The sequence below is a fragment of the Rattus norvegicus genome, chromosome 5 (genome assembly GCF_021556685.1).
Source record: "Rattus norvegicus strain SHRSP/BbbUtx chromosome 5, alternate assembly SHRSP_T2T, whole genome shotgun sequence".
Taxonomy (NCBI): Eukaryota; Metazoa; Chordata; class Mammalia; order Rodentia; family Muridae; genus Rattus; species Rattus norvegicus.
In genome coordinates, this window is record NC_141538.1 from 14,382,551 (window position 1) to 14,404,438 (window position 21,888).

The 21,888-nt window shown below is 40.1% G+C and overlaps 1 protein-coding gene across 50 annotated transcripts in view; it reads right to left on the minus strand.

The window, feature by feature from the left end:
- Cspp1 (centrosome and spindle pole associated protein 1) overlaps positions 1-21,888 on the minus strand; it is a 114,948-nt gene that overhangs the window by 42,897 nt on the left and 50,163 nt on the right. For 34 of the 50 annotated variants that reach the window (XR_015619781.1, XR_015619780.1, XR_015619782.1 and 31 more), the window contains 8 exons: positions 19,658-19,789; positions 17,355-17,425; positions 12,578-12,671; positions 10,902-10,959; positions 8,536-8,744; positions 6,248-6,381; positions 5,447-5,525; positions 4,083-4,212 (listed from right to left, as the gene is read on the minus strand). Coding sequence is in view for 42 of the 50 variants with exons in the window: in NM_001191864.2 (NP_001178793.2) it covers positions 4,083-4,212; positions 5,447-5,525; positions 6,248-6,381; positions 8,536-8,744; positions 10,902-10,959; positions 12,578-12,671; positions 17,355-17,425; positions 19,658-19,789 (907 nt within the window). In the remaining 8 variants the exon portion in view is untranslated. The remainder of the gene's footprint in view (positions 1-4,082; positions 4,213-5,446; positions 5,526-6,247; positions 6,382-8,535; positions 8,745-10,901; positions 10,960-12,577; positions 12,672-17,354; positions 17,426-19,657; positions 19,790-21,888) is intronic. The other 16 variants (XR_015619787.1, XR_015619786.1, XM_087549633.1 and 13 more) reach the window with 1 other exon arrangement.

Below are 21,888 nucleotides of genomic sequence, written 5' to 3' on the forward strand. Positions count from 1 at the left end.
AAGAGAAGTGGAGCAAAAAAGTTTTGGGGAGAGGAGAAGAGGAATGAGGAGATGAAGGAGAGAAAGGAAGAGTGAAGAGGAAGAGGTGGAAGAAAAATGAAGCAGAAACACGTGGCCTGGAGAAACCACAAGTTATAAGGAACCTCTTAGCTGGGAATAGAGAAGTGTAGTGTTAGATCTGACCAATCAGAAGCAGCTTGTATTCATATTAATTGAGTTGTATTTTCCTTGCATGGGCTTATTTAGGTTGGAGATTTACCGCAAAACAGAGCATACTGAATGCTTTAAAAAGAACAAGCATGCAAACCATAGGTATAGGAGAATAAACCTATTCCACAAAATCATAGAAGAAAATTTTACAAATCAAGGCATGAGAGTCATAAAGATTCCTCAGGAACAAAGAAAGGATATTGGAAATTACAAAAGTCCAAGTTGTATATAGTGGCAGGCCTATCAGAATAACATCTGAAATTTCAATGAAAAGTTTGAAATCAAGAAGGCCCTGGATAGAAAGTAGTGAAAGTCTACAGGTGCCAACCCAGACTACTATATGCAGCAAAACTGTCACTCATAATAGAAGGAAAAAAATTTCAAGATTTAAAGAATCTATGCCCACAACATCAGCTCTACAGAGGATACTAGAAGGAATAGTTCAGTCTGGAGAGATAATTAAACACACCCGAGAGAGTAGAGAGACTAAATAATCCCAGTACAGCTGACCATAAGAAGTCTAAGAAAACAACACAACAAAACAGTCTTAACGGTCATCAAAAATAACCCCTCGAAAGCTCCCAACAATAAATGTCTCAATCTCCCAACAAAAAGACACAGACAACAGACGAGATTAGAAAACTGGATTGATCATTTTGCTTATTATAAGAATACACCTCACCATCAACCATAGACACCATTTCTGATCAAAGTATAGAAAAATGTATTCTTTCAAATATATGGACAAAGAAACAAGCAGGTTTAGTTAGTCTAATATCTAACAAAATAATAAGTTCCAAACCAAACTTAGAAGAAGCGAGAGAAGGACATTTCACATTCAGTAAGGAAAAACTCACCAAGAGGATATTACAATTCTAAATACTAAGATCAAGGGCATCTAAGTTCATAAAAGAAACATTGCTAGATCTAAAAATCACAGACTGAACACAACATCCTGACAGTGGGTAACTTCAATATTCTACTTTCAATAAAAAATAAAGTCATCTAGAGCACAGACAGAAGCTCTGGAGCCCAGACGCCGTACATTCACAGTTCTAACAGGCGCTTCTAGCAGAACACTCCACCCAGTCACTGAAGATGCATTCCTGTAGCCATGGAACTCTCCCCAAATTGACCACATATTACAACACAAAGTCTGTCTCACCAAATTTAGAGACACAGATGTAACGTGCTGCGTTTTATCAAGCATGAAAGAATAAAACTGAACGCCTACAATCGGAATGGAAAATTACACTCTTGTGTAAGTTAAATAACATCCTACTGAGTGAAGACAGGAACAAAGACAGAATTAAGAAGGAAAATTTTTAATTTTCTAGAATTAATGAAAGTAAAAGCACAACATACCAAAATCTATGGACATAATGAAGGCAGTGCTACAAGGAAAGTATATGGCATGAAGTGCCTACATCAGATGACTGCAAAGAGCTCATCAATAACTTAGAGATACACTTGGAGACCTTGAAAAACAAGAACAAACAACACCCAAAAGAATAGACAAAAAAAGAGAATCTAAGTCAGGGGTAAAATTATCAGAGAAAAAAACCAAACAAAAGAATGAATGGAATGAAAAGTTGGTGTTTCGACAAGATTGACAAGACCAGCAAACCTTTAGGCTACACTGAAAGAGGAAAGAGATGGGGAGGGAGGGAGAAGGTTGAGAAGAAAGGAGGAAGGGAGGTCTGAATTTTCAAAATCAGAGGAAACATTACAAAAGTTGCTGAGGAAACTCAGAGACTCTTAAGGACACAATGTAAAATCTGCATCCCAGATCACTCAGAAGGCAGATGGACCTCTAGTGAGCATGGTCAGTTGGCCAGCCTGGTCTACGAAGTGAGTTCCAGGCCACTCACACACACACATACACCAACCTCTCTGATGAACATGGCTTCTGTGTGATTTGAAGACTGGCTCCCCTAGGTTCATATATTTGAATTCTCAGTCACCAGAGAGAAGAACTATTTGAGGACTAGGCGGTGTGGCCTTGTTACAGAAAGTGTGTCACTGGCTTTGAGGTTTCCAATGCCCATGCCAGGCCCAGTGTGTGTTCTCTCTCTCTCTCTCTCTCTCTCTCTCTCTCTCGCTCTCTCTCTCTCTCTCTCTCTCTCTCTCTCTCTCTCTCGTTTTCTTTCTCCCTCCCCCAAACCTGCAGATCAGGGCATAGCTCTCAGCTACTGCTCCAGCACCATGAGGCTGCCACGCTCCCACCAAGCCCTTTCTATGGATGATCACAGACTAACTCTCTGAAACTGTAAGCAATCCCCCAATTAATATGATGAGAGTTGCATTGGTTATGGTGTCTCTTTATTGCAATAAAACAGTGACTAAGATAGATGAAAGAAAGAAAGAAAGAAAGAAAGAAAGAAAGAAAGAAAGAAAGACAGACAGACAGACCTTAATAAAATACTTAAACATCAAATTCAAGAACACACCCAAAAGATTATTTTGGGTCCTCTGCAAAAGTAACAAATACCCATGAGCCACCTCTCCAGCCCATCCACAGCAATGTTGTTCACCCATTATGTATATAAAGTAAGAATTGTACGACCAAATATATGACTCAGCAGGAGAGTGCTGGGCCAGCACTACAGGGAAAAAATGACTTCTTGAGTTGGGAAATTTATTGGAGACATTTAAACATTCTTACTAAAAACCAAGTTTTGATTTTCAAAATCCAATCTTTCTACTGTATAACCTTCACATTCATAAAAAATGGTAGTAATTCTTTCTGGATGTTTCCCATGTAAAAGTTGAAGAAAGGTATTTTCTAAGGTGAGCAGCTCACAACTGTCTACAAGTCCAGCTCCAAGGGGGTCTAACTCCTCACGGCCACAGCACTCGTGTGCAAAGACAAACACACACACAATTGAAAATAAACACAGTCATACAAAATTTCTAAGGGGCTAGGAATGTGGAGCTAGAAAGTCCTCAGATCAATCGTCTGCACCACATGAAACAGAGCACTCTGGTGTGCACCCGTCCAGCCCTCAGGAAGCAGACAGGATGACTAGAATTTAAAGGTAATCCTTTCTTCACCACATAATGAGTTCAACAGTAGCCTGATCCAGATGGAACCCTACCTCAAGAAAACAAAACAACAAAACCCATAGTGCACAAAGAAATCTAAATAGAATCCCCCAGGAAAGTCCTCAATTTAGATATAGACCCATACCTTGAATCTCTCCCCAAAATGGTATTACAAAGTCTGAAGTAAGTTTTCCTTAACCAACATAGGCCATCGATGCCAATATGCTTCTTGTAAGCACTCTACTAAGGTAGAGCTGTGGCCTACTAGATTGTGGCCTCACCGATCTTACATTTGGGCACTACAGATCATGTTTAAACTCTGCTCCTTCTCACCCTCTTACCCTGGGCATCAAAGATCAAAACTGTCTGCCAGTAGCCTCCCTTTCTCCTCATATGGTTCAGAGCCTCAACACCTCCTACCTGAATTGAACTGATCAACAGCTCACTAAAGAGTTCTCTAGGGCCAGCAAGATGGATCAGAAGGTCAAAGAACCTGCTACCAATCCTGAATACCTGAACTTTATCCCCCAAAAGATATGGTAGAAGGAAACACACATGCACACACACAGACACACACCAAATAAATAAGCAAGTTCTTAGAAGACACAGGGAAATACAAAAATAAAATAAAGCTCCCTAAATATACCAGGAATGCCTAATGTGCAGCTCACATATTAATGACTACATACTCAGCATAACTGTCCCAGGCAAGCCCACTGTTGCCTGTAGCAATTCCAGGATACCCACTTCAAAGCTTACCATATCGCCTGCTACTGTGTGCCCCTGAAGTCAATATCAAATAAACGAATAAACGAATGAATCAATACCTGCTCCTGCAAAGCTTCTTGGTAAGATTTAAGTGACTGTGTGGAAGGTTTTGGCTTATCCTCAAAGACCAGTCCTGAATTCCTGAGTCGATCACTAAGAACTGTCTGCTCGTTCTGTCCAACAGTACTCCTAGTAGCAAATAGACAATATGAATCAATTTATTATAAGATCAAGAAAGTTCTAGGAAAAAAAAACCCAATTCTTTGCCTGGCATATAAAACCATCTTTAAAAGAATAAATCTTTAAAAAACAAATCCAGCAAGATGGGCTAACAGATATAGCAAATGCTGTGCCGTGCCCGGGACCACTCGGAACAACTGAGAAGCAGCTCCTGCAAGGGGTAATCTGTCCTCACATGTACACTGTGGCCTGCATGCTGTGGCACGTTTGAGCACATGCACACACATGCACAAAGAAAGTAAACAGAAGGTTTAAAACATGTTTTCTGCAAAGAGGATGAAATCCTTAATCAGATGACTCATCCTCACACTGTACTTTAAAAATCCATGGAAATTTAAATTTACCCAATTTGTATCTTTAACTAAGTGGGAGTTACATAAAGTGTGACTGCCAGCACTCAGACCACCCATAGCTTAAGATGCTTTTGCCATGGTATCACAGCAGTAAGAAAAGACACTAAGACACCACGTAAGTATGAGGGATGAGTCAGCACACACAAGACCATCAGGGTTGGAGAATAGCTGTGGTACCAGCAGGGGGGGCAGAGACCAAAGACTCCTGGGGCTCACTGACCAGCCAGCTTAGCCAAACAGGTGAGTGCCAGGTCCCAGTGAGAAATCTTGTCTCAAAAACAAGGCAGGCAGATCCCGAGGAGCCATCCCTGAGGTTGACCACTGCCCTCCATGCATGCATGAATGTACAATGAAACATCACCTTACACTAAAGCATGACATTGGAAAGGTACAGTGATTCTAGCAACATCTTCACAGCTAAAATGACAGCAGAACTCCAATGTCTGCCCGTGGCTAATAAAAAGTCAAACTGACAGTGCAGGCACACAATGCATCATTATTCAGCCTTGAAAAAAATCCTAACACGAGTTACAAGGACCATAAGCAGTAAGGACCCCGTGCTAAGTGCAGCAGTCATGGAAAATACTGTCGGAGCCTCGGGAGGTAACACAGAAGTCAGAAGCACAGACGGACAACAGAACAGAGGCTGCCCGTGCGTGTCACAACAGAAAGCAGAGCCGCCCCATTACTGAACTCACAGAAAGCACTCTGGAGATGGTTATGTAATATCACAGATGCACTAAATACTACACCAGGTGCTCTTTAAAGCAGTTAGGCTACAAGATCTGATAATAAGCATAATTAGCGCTTTATTCTAACTAAAGACTTACACAGCTGGTGGTGCTACTTGGTGAGTGACAGGGGCAGAGACATGAGGGACAGGATGTCCTCCAATCATTCCTGAACCATCTAAACAGGGAAGGAAAAAAAAGACATTTATTTTAGAATATTTACTTACTATTAATAACGTTTTATCCCTAAAAAGCTTTGTCCAAGCACCAATATATTCTTCTGGGCACAGAGTTAGCAAAAGCACACAGGGAAACATAAAACCATTACCTCTTAACTGTGAGTAAAAAGCAAATAACACGAGACACAATTGGTTTTACTTTGGTTTGAAAACTGGGTCTTGTTTTATGACCCAACGTGATGGGGAAGTTCCTCAGTAGCCCAAACGGGCCTTGAACTCATGATCCTGTCTCCATCCATAACTGCATTTCAAAATGGGTATGGCTATAGTTTGTCCTCCAAAATGTATGCAGGAATTTAATGCATAAAATCTTAAGCTAACAAACTTAACAGAGTAGAAATTGAAGCCCCATGACTAAATCATGAACTTACAAGGGGAGTAAGGAAAAAACCGATAGACACACATAGCCACATCTGCCCTGCACACAGTATTTGGGCAAATTAGGTCTCTAAAATAAATCTCCTCTTCACAAAGTATCTTTATCGAGTATCATGGCAAACTGATAAAATCAAACTTGATACTGGGGATGATTTTATTGTCAATAAACACATACTTGGATTAAATGAAGCCGTTCCTTCTTCATTTACATACTACTGCTTCCATAAGAAGACTCATCCTTATAAACCACCAGAAAAGTGTTTACAGAACACAGAAAACTCACAGTACACAATATTGGGATCCAGTGTATTCCTGGCACCGTAAAAATAGTATGCGTCGTCATAAGGAGTTCGATAGTTAGGAACGAGGTGGGGAAGGAGCGGAGGTGGAAGCGGATTCAGAGGCACAGGTACAATTCTATGGCAAAAGAAAAACACAAAAATTATCCCCATATTTTATTATTTTATTCAATATAATTTAATCTTTCGTAAAAAAAAAGTTTTATTAAAATTAAAAATCAGCCTTGTACTAATTGTTCAAGAAAAATTAGGACTCAAAGAGCAAATAGCAACAAACTTTAGAGCTTCAGGAACATGTCGGTAAGATGCAAACAAGTTAAAGTAATTGAGTAACATCCAATAGCCGTTATGTGCCGTATCAAACAAAGGCATACTCCCTTTCCCTCAGTAACGATACAGAATGAACGTTACAGCAACTCAGCGTCCACAAGGCCAGGGACAAAGAATGCCAGCGGAGTGCAGAGCAGGGAGCTCAGTCTATAAGAAGACAGGAGGAAGGCCTGAAGATTCCCAAAACAGGAAGTGCCATGTGATGAGAGTCACAGAGAGAGAGGACCAAGAGCTCCACCGCCTCGGGTTTACAAATGGTTCTGTGTGGACAAGACAGTGCACAGAGTATGTTTATGCATGTCCACACCTGCGCCCGCATCCACACAGCGCTCATGTGTCTATTATGTGTAATGGACTCGTGCGTGCAGAAGAGGATGTGCACTTGAGTGTGTACAAATGCACAAGCTGGCAGTCAGTCTTGCATGTCACTTCTGGGGAGCCGTCCACTTTGTGTTGCGATGGGGTTGCTCACAGGCCAAGAAATCACTAATTACACTGGCTGGACAGCAAGTCCCAGGTATCCAGTCTCTGCCTCCCAGAACTGAGACCACAAATTCATCCCATAGCACCCAACGCTCTTACTGACTGAACTATCTCCCCAACCCAAAGAGTATATTTTTTATATGTAAAACTTACTGCTTTTTCACAGAAAGTTAAACCACAACATGGTTACTTGAGAATGCATATGACCCTGATATAATACTTAATAGTTCATAAACTTAAAGTGTATAAAAACGTCGACATTCCCTCACTGAGGAGACACACATTTCTCCCAGCATAGTCTTCTTCAATAATAGAAATGGCAAAGGAAAGTAACTTTAGATGAACAAAGAAAAAGGAAAATTTTAGATTGTTTTTTACTCAAACATTAACATATTTCACCTTAAAGAATCTGGGGGCTAAGGTAGCACCAAAGGTCTCTTCAGTAGTCAGCAGTTCCACACGTTATTGGTCAGGCAGTGAGTCTAAGCTCACCATCGTCAGTGTAGACACAGTAACAAAAACAACCTGGGTAACTGTTATGAAAAGAATCTATCCTCATCAGCAACTCCCAAACTGTATCTACACATAGAAAACTCAACGCTCGCAGCAGCCCTCTAATGTACACAAGTGCTACAAAAAAGCCCTTTTACAAAATGGACTTTTTGGCATAAAGTCCAATGAGGCCGACTACTCCAGCCTCTAAACCAGAACAGAAAGCACTGTGGCTCTGTAATTCCAGTCTCTCAGCCTTTGGAGTAGGGAAGCCACTCAAGGAGATAAAGGAAGCAACTGAGAAAGGCTGTAAGAAAAGCCCTAGAGTCCATTAGTAACAAATAAAAGACCAAGTCCTACTGAAAGGAGAGACATCTCAGTAATGTGTTAGAAGGTTAAGTAAAATATCTACAAACGCAAAGATATTCCTATAATTAGTACATTAATAAGTATAGGCCAGAAAATATCCGAGTTACAGGATTTTCTTTATGTACAGATTAGTATAGCATGTTTTCCCCATAGAAATGGCATGTGCGGTATCAATCCCAGGGCTGTGATCCCAACTGCCCTAGAGCAAGCCCAGAGAGAACTGTGAGAGCAGACAGACAGGCACCGGATTACAGTATTCTTCTGAATAAGCTGAAGAAACAATTCAATGATTGCCAAGTGGAAATAACTGAACAATGTATGACTTTTAAATGTTAGAAGATATTAAAATATGACCTAAAACTACGAAACTGTATTACTAATTCACTTTAAGAACAGTAAGCCTCTTAAATGATAAAGAGTAGAGTTCTCCTGTCTCTAATAGCAGAGAGAGAGCATCAGTAACAATGAAGAAAGTACTCAGCAAAGTTACTATGACACGACATCTCGGAAGATCATCTGCCGCAGCGCACCCTTGTAAACTCGACGGTTACACATGAGGCCTTCCCTAATTCCCAAATACAAACATTTAAACAAGCACCTGGGATGCACCACTTCACCAAGGGTGCTGCCGAGTCCACTGGGCAAGTCTTCATTGTGAGAAGGGGCGGAATGAACTGGTGGGACAGGTGGGACAGACGGGGCAGAGAAGGGGGGGGGAGGTGTCTGGAAAGCTACTCTGGGTCTCTCGGGTGGTATCGTCTCTTCAAAGTGTCCTGGTGTCAAACTAAACTGCTTTAGTCTATCAGGCTAAAATAAAGAAAAAGACAAAAAAACAAGCCTGTTTGTTACACAGAATCATAAGTTTAACGGTGACAAGGACCTCCAAGGACCCTCTCCCCCAGCAGGCACTTAAGACAGTCACAGAACAGCAGAATTTTACAGCTAAAAAAAGGCTTTAAAGATCTGATTCTTATTTTATAAGCAGGTAACTGAGGCTCCCCAAGAAGCACATAAATCACCTAAAGGCTCATGATTAGTAAAGGAATAAACATCAACTACAGCCAGGCGGGAACTTCCTGCCGCAGGTCTCTCTGTTAGACAGCAGCAGCTCCATGCCATGTCTCTCCTCAGTTGCTACGGACCAGGGAGACAGAGCAGAGGACCACAGACTCCACAGGCCGCAGTGACAGTGAAAGAAGCTGTACCACAATAAACCGTATGCACAAGAAGAGCTGCTGTGACAGGGCAGGCCAGGGGCTGCTTGTTATCTCTACTCCAGAATAGCATCTTATGTCAGTTTAAATATTAAATAGTGTTTAACTGCTGCCTCTAATACATTTTTATCCAACTTGACACTCTTTAGGTGATTCAATTCCAGAATGAATAAGCTCTACCACAGACTATAAAATTTAATAATTTATAAATTTAATAAATTTATTAATCTACTTTTAGAATGTATAATTATTATATAAATATATAACATATAATTATATTCAATTATATGAATATGATATATATCTATATGAATACTTATATATTTATAATTTATAAAATAATGGTTGTATAATTTGTTATACATTATATGTTTACTAAAATTATAATTCATAATTTAATAAGTTTATTAAATAATCTTTAACTATTCCCTCAAATACATACTTATTTAACTTGACACTCTTTAGGTGATTCAATTCCAAAATAAATAAGATCTATGATATACTATAAAAATTAGCATGCCGATATATTACATTTAAAAGCTCAAGTTTCCAAAAGCTAACTTTTTATTGCAATGACTACTTTGGACCCTTTTTTTTTTTTTTTTTTTTTTTTTTTGTCCTGCAAGGCAATATTGTCAGGAAGAGTTTTTTTCTGCGTTACTGGGAATCAAGGATTAAACTTAAGGCCTCACACATGTGAGGCACAGCTCTCCCACTGAGTCACAGTGCTGATCCTTTTAATTTTCTTTTGGTTTTTACTTTATTTTGTGAGTCTTATTAAGTTGCCAGACTCACTATAAACTTACTCTGTAGCCCACAGAGGCCCCAAACTTGCCTCAGCCTCTCAAGTAGCTAGAAAAAAATATGATGATCAGTCTGGTTCAGGACTGATTCCTAAGGTTAAAGTGTGTATTACAAGAACAGTCAAACACAAAAGGGGGTGCACTGGAGCAGCATAAACACACTCAACCACTGAGCTACACCACCACCCCAGCACTAAACTTTAAAGCAGATAACCGAAGGAACACACACATAATTAAATCATAATTAAAGTTGTCTATAGCTGAATAATAAATAATATAATAGTAACTTTAAGGATTTGCTAAAGACTGAAGTTTTTATTAAAACTAGAGGTCTTAACCATCATTAGCCAAAAAAAAACTTTCAGCAAATAAACATGACACATCCAACAACAAAAAGGGCACTGCGGGGAAAGCAATAAACCGTTACCTCCTCCTTACTTAACTGCAATGATGTGTGTGAGGCATTCCACTGAAAGGTGTTGAGAAGTGCAAAAGTCAAGTAAAAAGAGTATGAGTATCCTTCTAGTTTCACCATAACAAAATGAAAGACACAAGTTACACATCTTTTTAAAAATTACTCTCATAAAGAAAAAAATTTGTCAAATTTTTAATACTTAAAAGCAGTATTAATCAAGTTTAAGTTACACTGGTTGAACGTTCCCTTGGGAATGGCACATGTACACAGAAGGCAAAATAAACTCCAAAAAATGATGCACAGATGAAAAGAAAATCATCCTAAGCTACAGTGGGAAACATTCAAGACCAGGTAACACTTCTATAGCTCACAGTCGTTGATTGACATTTATGAAAATGGAATTTGGTTCGCTATTGTTCAACCTGAACTGATTCTGCCGGTATCCCAATATGTGGAGCCTCCCCTGCTATTAACATGCTTGACGCTACTTTGAATAAAGGATTAAACACTAAAAGATGCCAAGAACTCTTACCGATTTTTCAGGGTCCTGGACTCCAGAAGTTGTAATTCCGAATGCTAAATCTTTTTCTCTAAATAAAATTAAGATTTTATAAATTGAAAAATTGTAGTAAACATGCTACTTTGTCAAAATTGTAGTCATCAGTGAAACAGATCTGTACACGAAGTCTATGTAATACATTTCCAACTACAAATAATTCCTTTGATAAGAAAGCTTTAAAATCCTCAAGTCAAATTTAATCACAATGCACAGGAAGCTGTGGTTTACATGCTGGGTGGCTTAGAGTACATATCTCAAAATGAAGACTGGAGACATTGCAAAGACGGAGTGATTTACATAGAATAAGACAAAACCAAAACCAAAGATTGTGGGATGATGTCATCACACAGGTATAGGCAGGTACAAGACAGAACAAGGTCTGTCATTGGACGAGAAGGAAGGATGTGTGGGAGAAAAATTTGGGAAAAGGAGGAGATGGGAACGGAAAGGACGGGAAACTGGAGGAGGAGGAGAAGCAGCGGAGACAACATGGAGGCTGATGTTAAGATTCCTCTCTGCACATTTACAGGTTGTTATGAATGTTCTTAAGGGATGGATACATACAGGGCTTTGAATGTCTAGGTGGGCAATTCTATCTTATCAGCTGGATCAGAGGTTATTGTGTTCTGTGTTCTTTCTTGTGGAGAATTGAGTCTGTGAGAGTGTGCGGCGGCACCGACACTGGGCCGCCCGCCACGGAGTTGGGATGTGTGTTTCTGGGAAGATATCTAGCAGATATCATGGGGTACTGCGGTGCCGGAGCTAGTGGGGGTTAAGAAAGCCATTTAATATCATTTTACAGCAACAAAATATTTTAAGAAAAACACTGTGTGTGTGTGTGCGTGTGTGTGTGCGTGTGCGTGTGTGTGTGTGTGTGCGCGCTCGTGTGTGTGTGCGCGTGTGCATGTGTGCGCGTGTGTGTGTGCGTGTGTGTGCGCGCGTGCGCAGAGGTCTGGGCTCGATGCTCAGCACCTATGTGGCAGGTCACGACCACCTGGAAGCCCAGCTCTACATCTACACATCCAGACACCCTCTTCTGGCCTCCAAAGCATACACATTTTATATGCAGGCAAAACATCCATACACATAATATAAAAATAAATCTTTAAAGAAAAGAAAATCTCAATAATAGAGGGCTTGCTTAACTAACAAGCACAAGGCTCTGGGTTTGAGAGCCAGCACTACAAAAATTAATGATTTTTTTTAAAGATAGCTTAATAGTAGATATTAAATTAGTTTCCTCTTGGAGGTGAATAAAAGAATAAGAAGGTAACTCTCAAATTCTTTAGAACCAATATTTTTAATATTGCTTTAATGCTTCACATATTGTTTAAGAAAATTGTGAGAAGGTGAGGAGGATTAATACTGATTAGTTACGTCTCTGAAACTATCAAAGGAAAATTAATCAAAAATAAAAAAGATTCCGGCAGGATTAAATACAATGAAGCACTGATTTACTACATTTCATACTGTGTGAGTATATGCTTACCACTTCTTATTTTTAACGTAAACTACTTTTCGATCTATTATATATGGACAATATCTAACAGACACAGGTAAGTGATTCAGTCAAGCTCCAGCGGAAAAACCTGCCACCCATTCTCCTCATTGCAGCAAGTGCTCTCTGCTCAACGCACGCATCCCATTACCGTCTCTTCTTCTGCTGCTGCTCAGCTATCTGCTCTAGTAGTTCTTGTCTATACTTCTCTTTCTTCTTCTTGGCTACTTCTCGATCTTCACCTCCTGGACAAGAAACATCTTAATTCTTATGTATCACATGTAACTAAAATTCAAGCTAAAGAAACTCAGTGTTTAAATAATTACTATAAAAAAATTAGGGGGGAAATCACATCAATACACTAATTACTTTCATAATTTATGAGTTCTAATCACGGGTCAGACATAACATGCATCAGTAATTGCAAGACTTCCCTCTGAGTAACAGAAGGCTATTCCCCAGCCCTTATATGGTGGTTTGAGTGAGAAATGTTCCTCATGAATCCTGGGCCTTGTACACTTGGTCTGAGTTGGTGACATTGTTTAGGAGGCTTAGGAGATAAGGCTTTACCAGAGGAAGTATGCCTGAGTGGGCTTTGAGAACTTAAGGCCATGCCTTACTTCCAATTTCCTCTCTCTGCTCAGTGTTCTCCTTCTCCTACGTGGGCTATCACTCACTTCCATGCTTCCCCTACTGTCATGGAGTCTAACATCTGGCACTGTAGGCCAAATAAACTCTTTTTTTTTAAGTTGGCTTGGTCACAAGTGTTTCATCACAGCAACAGAAGAGTAACTAAGATACCTTAACAGCTTCTATAAACTTCTAAATTTAACAAGTGTCCATCCAAAAGTGAGAACAGGTTCCTCTGTCTACTTCTAATCATCCCAATAATGGGATTCCAACAACTGAGTACCATGGGGCAAGGTCCTGATGATCTGTATCTCTCTCCCCATCCCTCTGTCTTTCTCCCTCCCACCTCCACCCTTCTCCCTCTGTGTGTCTCTCTCTCTCCCTCCCTCCCTCCCCCTTTCTTTTTTTTTTTTTTTTTTTTTTTTGGTTCTTTTTTTTTTCGGAGCTGGGGACTGAACCCAGGGCCTTGCGCTTGCTAGGCAAGCGCTCTACCACTGAGCTAAATCCCCAACCCCCCTCCCCCTTTCTTACACACACACACACACACACACACACACACACACACACGCACGCATGACAGAGAGTAGAAGAAATAAGAGTGATAAAATAGCTAGTGTTCCTATAGACATAATGAGGAAGCTACTACAAAAAGGAAAGCCCATATGAGGAGGTATTCAGTATAGAAGGTAACTTTGTTTAAGCCCATCAGAAAGCTAAGGTTGTTAATAAATAGAAGAACTGTACATCAAGGAGTAAATCAGTAATCTATACAGAGGTAGGAACCCAAGCATCAGAACACTAGCAGACTATGGGGAAGAGGTAGCCACCATACAGCACGTGAAAGAAACCAGCTGATCTTCCAACAGACTCTTAAAAGTTATGTGTGCATTAGAGTAAACTACCAGGTCTTGGAAGTCCCAGAACAAGAGGAATCGCTAATCATTTGCTGGCCTCTGCCGGATGCTCACCAGAAGGAGAAGCAATACAGAGGTTCTGAGACTGTTCCACAGCTCTTAGGCACACCGTGTTTCCTGCTTTCCAAACTTCTCTGACACAAATCAACAGCTGTCATCGTCTGGGGAGAGCCAGGGAGCTACTCTGGACTACACTTCCATACATAGAGAAGTTTAATTAAGGTCATGAAATTCTGATGAAAACCCTACACGAACATAAGCCACCCACTCTGGGGGAAAGATAGAAACATTGAGAAAAACACATTCCTGAGACAACATAGACAACCCTCCATCAAAGAACAACAGTAAGCTATCCTCTTCCTCAGGTCCACAAAGGTCTTGCTGAAACCTGCTGAACAAGGTTGCTAAAGAAATCCCTGCACCTGCCATCTATGGGCAAGAAGATCGTAAACACTTCTCTGTATGACTGGCAAAACCAGAAACAACAAACCATTAAGACCAACCAGCCTGATTTAACTGAGTTACAAGCTATCATGATTGACAACCATACCATAAACAATCTTTCAAACGCACCACATACTGTATTTTCTAAGCCATTAAAAGGATTATTTACACAAGCATAGTGGCTCATGCATGTAATCTCAGTAGACGTCAGGTTGACATCCAACCTGGATGTCACAATTTGTAAAGGCAGCATCTCAGAAAGCAAAGGAAGAAGGACGCAGCACACACATGTGGTTTTAGCACTCAGAAGGCAGACAGAGTTATGAATTCAGACAGCCTGAGCTACAAAGCAAGTTCTAGTCCAACCCAGGTTACTTAAAGAGATTCTGTCTCAAATATTCTAAACAAAAGAGTACATGTTTTTAAAATCATTTAATAAATCCCACAAACGTAAAATAATAAAGATTCCATGAACTGTGCTTGCAGACTGTAGGAGACACCAGCACGCATTAAGAATGTAGCTCTGGGGTTGGGGATTTAGCTCAGTGGTAGAGCCCTTGCCTAGGAAGCGCAAGGCCCTGGGTTCGGTCCCCAGCTCCGAAAAAAAGAACCAAAAAAAAAAAAAAAAAAAAGAATGTAGCTCTGCGGCATAATTCTTAGCTGGTAGGCACAACTGTGCTCCACTCAAGCCCTAGGCCTGAGATACAAACAGGCAGTACAAAGACACAACTGAAGGACAGCCTTCACTTGTGTAAATTCAAATATGTACTTCTAAGCAAGGTGTGCTCTCTTCTAAATGCCGCAGTTCATTGCTATTTCCCTCCAACTCCACCCTGCCAAAACAGAGTGCACCAGTGGCTTTCCACCTTCCTAATACTGTGATCCTTTAATATAGCTCCTTATGCTGTGATGACCCCCAACTATAAAATTACTTTGTTGTTACTCCAAAACTGTAGCTCTGCTACTGTTAGAAACTGTAAGGTCAAAACCTGATAAGAGATATCTGATAGGAAACCCTGTGAGGGCTGAGACCATCAGATTGAGAACCACTGGTCTTCGTAGCCCTGGTTGTCCCAGAGCTCATTACGTAGACTAGGATGGCCCCAGATGCTCAGAGATCTGCTTGCCTCGACCTCACCTCCAAGTGTTGGGATTAAAGGTGTGTACTACCATGTCCAGCTTGGTTTTATTTTGTTTTTTAATAAAGTAAAAGCCCCAAATAAAATATCTGAAGCTAAACAATAGGAAAATAAATTATAGTACAAGTGGAGTTAAAAGTGTTTTCATGGCCAGCACAGTCGTGACATGAAATGAAATCACCGCCTTTAGAGGGATGTAAGCTCCCTGTCTGTGCAAACCCCTCAGGGACAGAGACCCTCAAGTTAAGATGACATCAGTCTGAGTGACGTCAGTCACTCACTGCAAACACTCGTCTGTGTGTCCTTCATAGCTCCCGACTGCATGCTGGGGACCTCAGCAGATGGAAGAATAACCTTCTTGCTGATAAAATTAATCTCAGCTTGATACCGTCCACTTACACCACTCTCCTTTTCCCATCGACTAAAAGTACAGCATGATCATGTACCTTTCCTCTGATCTAAAGGATAAACTTGGTCAAACCTTATAGGCAACAAGAACTAAGTTTTTGTGAACATAACCATCTTTCTCACAATAGTCTAGGAAAAAAACGTCTGAAAATACCAGGTAAGGTCTGAAAATACCAGGTAACTATGTCTCAAAGACAAATTTAACTTACTGACTGCATTTAGGTTGGATCAACCTAATATGCTATTCAATTTTTTTCATGTACCTTATTAAAACCAAATTTTAGCTAAACCTTCAAAGCGTCCATTCAAAAAACAACTTCTTTTGTATACAAAGATAATCCAAGGCTATAAGCAAAACCCAAGGCTCAGCACACCATTTCTGAAATAAGGACAAACATAACATAGTAAACCAAAAGGACCATACTCAGTAATAACCCTGACCTTTGACCTAAAAAAACAGAAAATGCGGGTTGGGGATTTAGCTCAGTGGTAGAGCGCTTGCCTAGGAAGCGCAAGGCCCTGGGTTCGGTCCCCAGCTCCGGAAAAAAAAAAGAACCAAAAAAAAAAAAAAAACCAGAAAATGCGGGTCATCATGACTTTGAAAATAAATAAATAAAAGAAACAAACAAACAAACAAAAGACCCCACTTACTCATAAACTATATAAAAAGAACAAGTATGGTGGTTTTAATATAAGTGGCCCCCATCAGTTCATATATTTTGAATGCTTAGTCACTAGAATGGAACTCTTTGATAGGATTAGAAGGATTAGGATAGGAAGGGCAGCCTTGTTAGAGGAAGTGTGTCACTGAGGGTGGGCTTTTAGGTTTTAAAAGCTCATGTGAAGTCCAGTCTTTCTCAGTCTCTTTCTCAGTTCTGTCTGTCTGTCTGTCTGTCTGTCTGTCTGTCTGTCTCTCTCTCTCTCTCTCTTTCTCTCTCTCTCTCTCTTTCTCTCTCTCTCTCTCTCTCTCTCTCTCTCTCACACACACACACACACACACACACACACACACACTAGAATAGTGATTAAGGCAACAAGAGTGGTAGAATGGAGTGTTGAAAAGAAGTGAACTAAAATACAAGAAATAAGCAAAGAATTAAGAGTTACATATAAAACAATAAAAAGAAACATTCATAATACAACAAAATCCTAGCTTAAAAAAATTTACTGCTCAAACTGATTTCAGCTCTCATGTATAACCCTACAGATATTTAGTTATTTAGCTTTAGGGTATCAGCGGGTCTATACAATGCATGTTAAATGCTTTGTATGGCAGCCATCATGAAGTAAGCCTCAATAAATGGCTGCTGTTCTTCACAACACTGAGTTCTCACTGAGGACATTTAATTCCACACTGCACAAAGGTCTAATCCAATGACAGTGCTGGACATACCAAAGAGCATGCCTGCGAAGGGACTGGTGACATTGACATCAGCACATTTGGGTGGTCCATTATCTCGAACACTAAAACAAACAATATAAGAAAGCAACTATTAAAATCCGTGTATGTTTTGGAAATCAGAATCCAACATAAAGGCTGGGAACAGTGGTGCACACCATTCCAGCACTCAGGAGGCTGAAAGAAAGGACTGTAGGGCTGAGGCCAGCCTGGGCTACACAGTAAAATTCAATTCCATGTGAAAACCCCATGTCTCGAAACAAAAAATAAGGAGTTGAGACGGCTCAGTGAGTACAGTACTTGAAAATCATGAGGCCCTGTGCTCAAGCCTCAGCACACAGACAAGAGCTAACTCAGCCATGCATGTCTATACTCCGCAGTGAGGGAGGGGTGACTCTAACAGCACCCTAGGGTTGCTGGCCAGTCATGCCAGCTCCAGAGTCAGGCAATACAGGGAGTACAGTGGAGCCCGATGGAGGAAGAGGCTAGACCTTCACCTCCAGCCCTCACAAACACCTGTGCAGACGTGAACCTTTGAAGAAAAGAACAAGTGACTATGAATTATCCTTTCCTTCAAAAACGCTGGTTAAAACTGTGCTATCTTATTCTTTATTCTTCAGCCTGCTTCACTGGGTCCACAGAGTAGAAATCTTTTTTATATGAAATACCATATACGCATGTGTGTACATGCACACATGTACACACCTCCTATGTTCCCATTTAGAAAAGAAGATTATCCCTTTAGGATAAAAAAAAAAAAATCTTTAAAAAGAATTTAAAAAAAACTTTCTTGAAAGAAAAAAAGTCAGCTCCTCAATGGAAACTTAATTGGAGCAAACAGCAAGTTCTCTAACAGCTAGGGGTGATACTTTGTCTCCTCTAAGACAGGACACAGCACATAGCCTTCATTACGTCATTATAGTCTATGTTAGGACAACTTACTGCCTTCCCTGTCAGCTTACACCAGCCACAGACTCCAGTGAGATCGCTCCATACACGCACACAATGTGGTCCCACCACACCCAGCTCCCCATTACCCTTGCATGCTCCTGCCCCACCCACTTCCTGATCTTTTTTTTTTTTTGGGGGGGGGGGTTGTCCATGTGAACTCTACTACTGAGCCACATGCCCAGACCTCACGTGGTTATGCCATATATTTTCATCAATATTAACATTTTTGTTTGTGTTTATAATACACGTGACACGGTTCAAGTATGGAGGTCAGAGGTCAACTTTGGCAGTTCTGTCCCACATAATGTGGATTCCAAGGATCAACTCAGGTCATTAGGCCTATAGCAAGCACCTTCACCTACTGAGGCATCTTGATGGCCCATGTGTTTTCTTTTAGGTTTTGTTTTTTTAAAAACTATTCATACTTATGGACAACACAGAAAAGCACCAAAATAAAACTAAAAGTTACTTGATTTGTTACCTATAGAAACCTGGATACTAATTTTACAGTGTAAGCATTAAAACTCCACCAATAAGCAAAAATAAATAAATAAATAAGGGGTTGGGGATTTAGCTCAGTGGTAGAGCACTTGCCTAGCAAGCGCAAGGCCCTGGGTTCAGTCCCCAGCTCTGAAAAAAAGAAAAGAAAAGAAAAGAAAAGAAGAGAAAAGAAAAGAAGAGAAAAGAAAAGAAAAGAAAAATAAATAAATAAATAAATAAATAAATAAATAAATAAATAAATAAAAAAGTGAAACTCACACTGCAGGGACATTTTCAGCCCACCTGCAGCACCATGACTTCAAGATAATCTTTTAAGTGTGTGTACAGGCCTGCTGAGGTATCAGATTCCTCTGGCACTGGAATTACAGGCAGCTGTGAGCCATCAGATGCATTGCTGGGACTCATACACAAGTCATCTCTGCAGTCAAAATTCCAAGATTTTTCAAATTCACTATAACATCATTCAATGATGCTCATTTCTCCTTCATTTTTCCAAACTAATCTATAAACTTTATAGTGAGAGGCTTATGCTGAAAGCCCTGACGAGCTTTACTAAAAATATCATTCCTGGAAATAATGACCCAGGGATGGAGCTCAGTGGTAAAGTGCTTGTCTCACCCAGTGATTTGTGTTCAAGTCCTAGCACAGAAGGAGGAGCGAGAACAGAGAGAATGCTGAAGGAAATACTTGAGTGCTCATCCCCAACTCTTCCCTACTGGTTCCCCTCACTAGTACAGGAGGGCTGCTAATACACCCTGCCTTTTTACTTTTTCCTGAAGCCAGGTGTAGGCATTGCTGTCTCCGGCTGTGAAGACTGCAGGGAAGAACTGCTGTCACCGACATACCTTTTATTTTCAGCACAGGAGATCTGCGTTTTTGGCTCTTCTGAGATCTGCGTTTTTGGCTCTTCTGAGATCTGCGTTTTGGGCTCTTCTGAGACGCCTTCCTCATCCGCACATTGTCTGCTCCCATGTGGCCTTAAAAATACATTAGCTTATAGAGCATGTCTCCTATCCAGTGGATCTTATCTCTCTAGGGCTCTACAGTCTGATGTGCTAGCATTACAGTGAGCAAAAGATTGTGCTGACAGTTCACTGCACTATATCCTAAAGTTAACTCAAAGTCAATTTGCCTCAAATATGATCTGCTAGTTAACAAGAAATAGAAAGAATTTACATTCAAGTTTGCTGGTGTTTTATGTATAAGAATATACTAGGAAAGTTCTCTATAATGCTATAATGCCAGACCCTAATATATGAAATTACTGTAAACTATTTCAATATAACTTCTACAATATTTTGTTTCAATATTACATTTAAATAATTATTTTTTTAATTTAATGCTTTTTTAATTTTAAAAAAGAGTAAAGATTTTAATTTGCGTGTGTGTGTGTGTGTGTGTGTGTGTGTGTGTGTGTGTCCTCATGTGTGTACACAAGCCATGCCTTTGTTGATGCCTGAGGAGGCCAGAAGAAGATGTCAGATCAACTAGAACCGGAGTTAGAAGAGGTTGTTAATTCAAGCTTGGGTGCAGCAACTGAGCTCGGATCATCTGGAAAAGCAGGAAGAGCTCTTGACCTCTGACCCATCTCTCCAGCTATAGACATAAGATAACACACTGACATATTTTATCAATTGTTTAACATAGTAATTAAATGCACTGTCAGCAGGCCAAATTTTATTCTGGACTGGAGCAGACAACATCCCTGCACACACTGAAGTTTGCAGGCAGAACTCAAAACAGAATTGTTTTCTGATGAAGACACATGCATTCTGGGAATGATTTCATTATACATAAAACCAAAGTTTTTAACTTAAAAATTGGCACAGTAAATCCCATAAAAGAATGAAGAAGCTCATTTTAAAACATGGAGAGTAGACCTGAGGAGCCTTCATTTTACTTATAAGAGCAAAAAGAATAAAGACAAAGTTTAAAATGTATTTTCTTCTATAAAATGGCAGACATTTAAAACAGTGAAAATGTTTTCGGCTGCCTTTTTTTTTTCCACTTGGCAAACACTGATTTGTTTTTTTGAGTATAACTTCTTATGGCAGAGAAACCAGCATTTATTAGCATCCACAATAAACAACATTTCACAATTCATATTTCTTTATGTGGCTGTTAACAAATTATAGTTTTCCTTCTGAAGAAGACAAAAATTATGGAGGAAAAACTATACCAACTAACACAAAGCCTCTGATCAGATTACCAATTATGGCCACATTCAGCGGTAAAAGAATCAAATGATTTCCACCCACCATGGTCTTCACTCAGTCCTATCACAAACCACACCACACTGATGTGGGGGAAATCTTCTCACATAGTCATCCTATAACACAGTGACGTTGCCGTGAAAACAGGAATTGCTTCAGTTTTTACCCACATCTAACACAGTACTCTACACACCATTTTAAAATTTTACTTCAATTTAACTTTTTCAAAAAGCTAGCATTATTTAAACTGAGGCACAGATGTTCTAAACTAACACAATCTATTTCTACCACTTAGAGCAAAGATAACACAAACTCGGATTCCAGTTTAATTAACTGGAATGAATAACTAATATGCCCTTCATATTTAGTCATACCGCATCAATGTAATACACGTGTGCAGAAAATCTAGTGCAGCAGGCTGAAGAATGCCTTCACCTATGACATAGGTTTCAGGAGGGTCCCACCAATCTAAGAACTAATTAATGAGTGTGTTGCTGTTCCTAAACTATTTGTACAAACAATATAGGCTATAAAGAAACACTTCCTTTCCTATAGGAAGCCCTAATGTTAGCTTGTGCTAGGACAGGGCATATATACATATATAAGCAGACCTCAAGAATACTTTAGGCACCGAGCCCCAATTCAGTGCTGTGAGAATCCTACCTTCTGTATCTCGTCACTGAAGCTGCCAAACGAGACATCTGGTTTGCCTCTGACTGCCCCATGAACCTTTTCCCTTTGCTATAACTTCAGTAAAGTCTTGCTGTCTGCTGGGTGTGTTGGTGTGTCTGCAATCCTACCACTCAGAAGGCTAAGGCAAAAAAATAAATAAAACAGACTACCAGATGCTCGAGGGCTGCCAG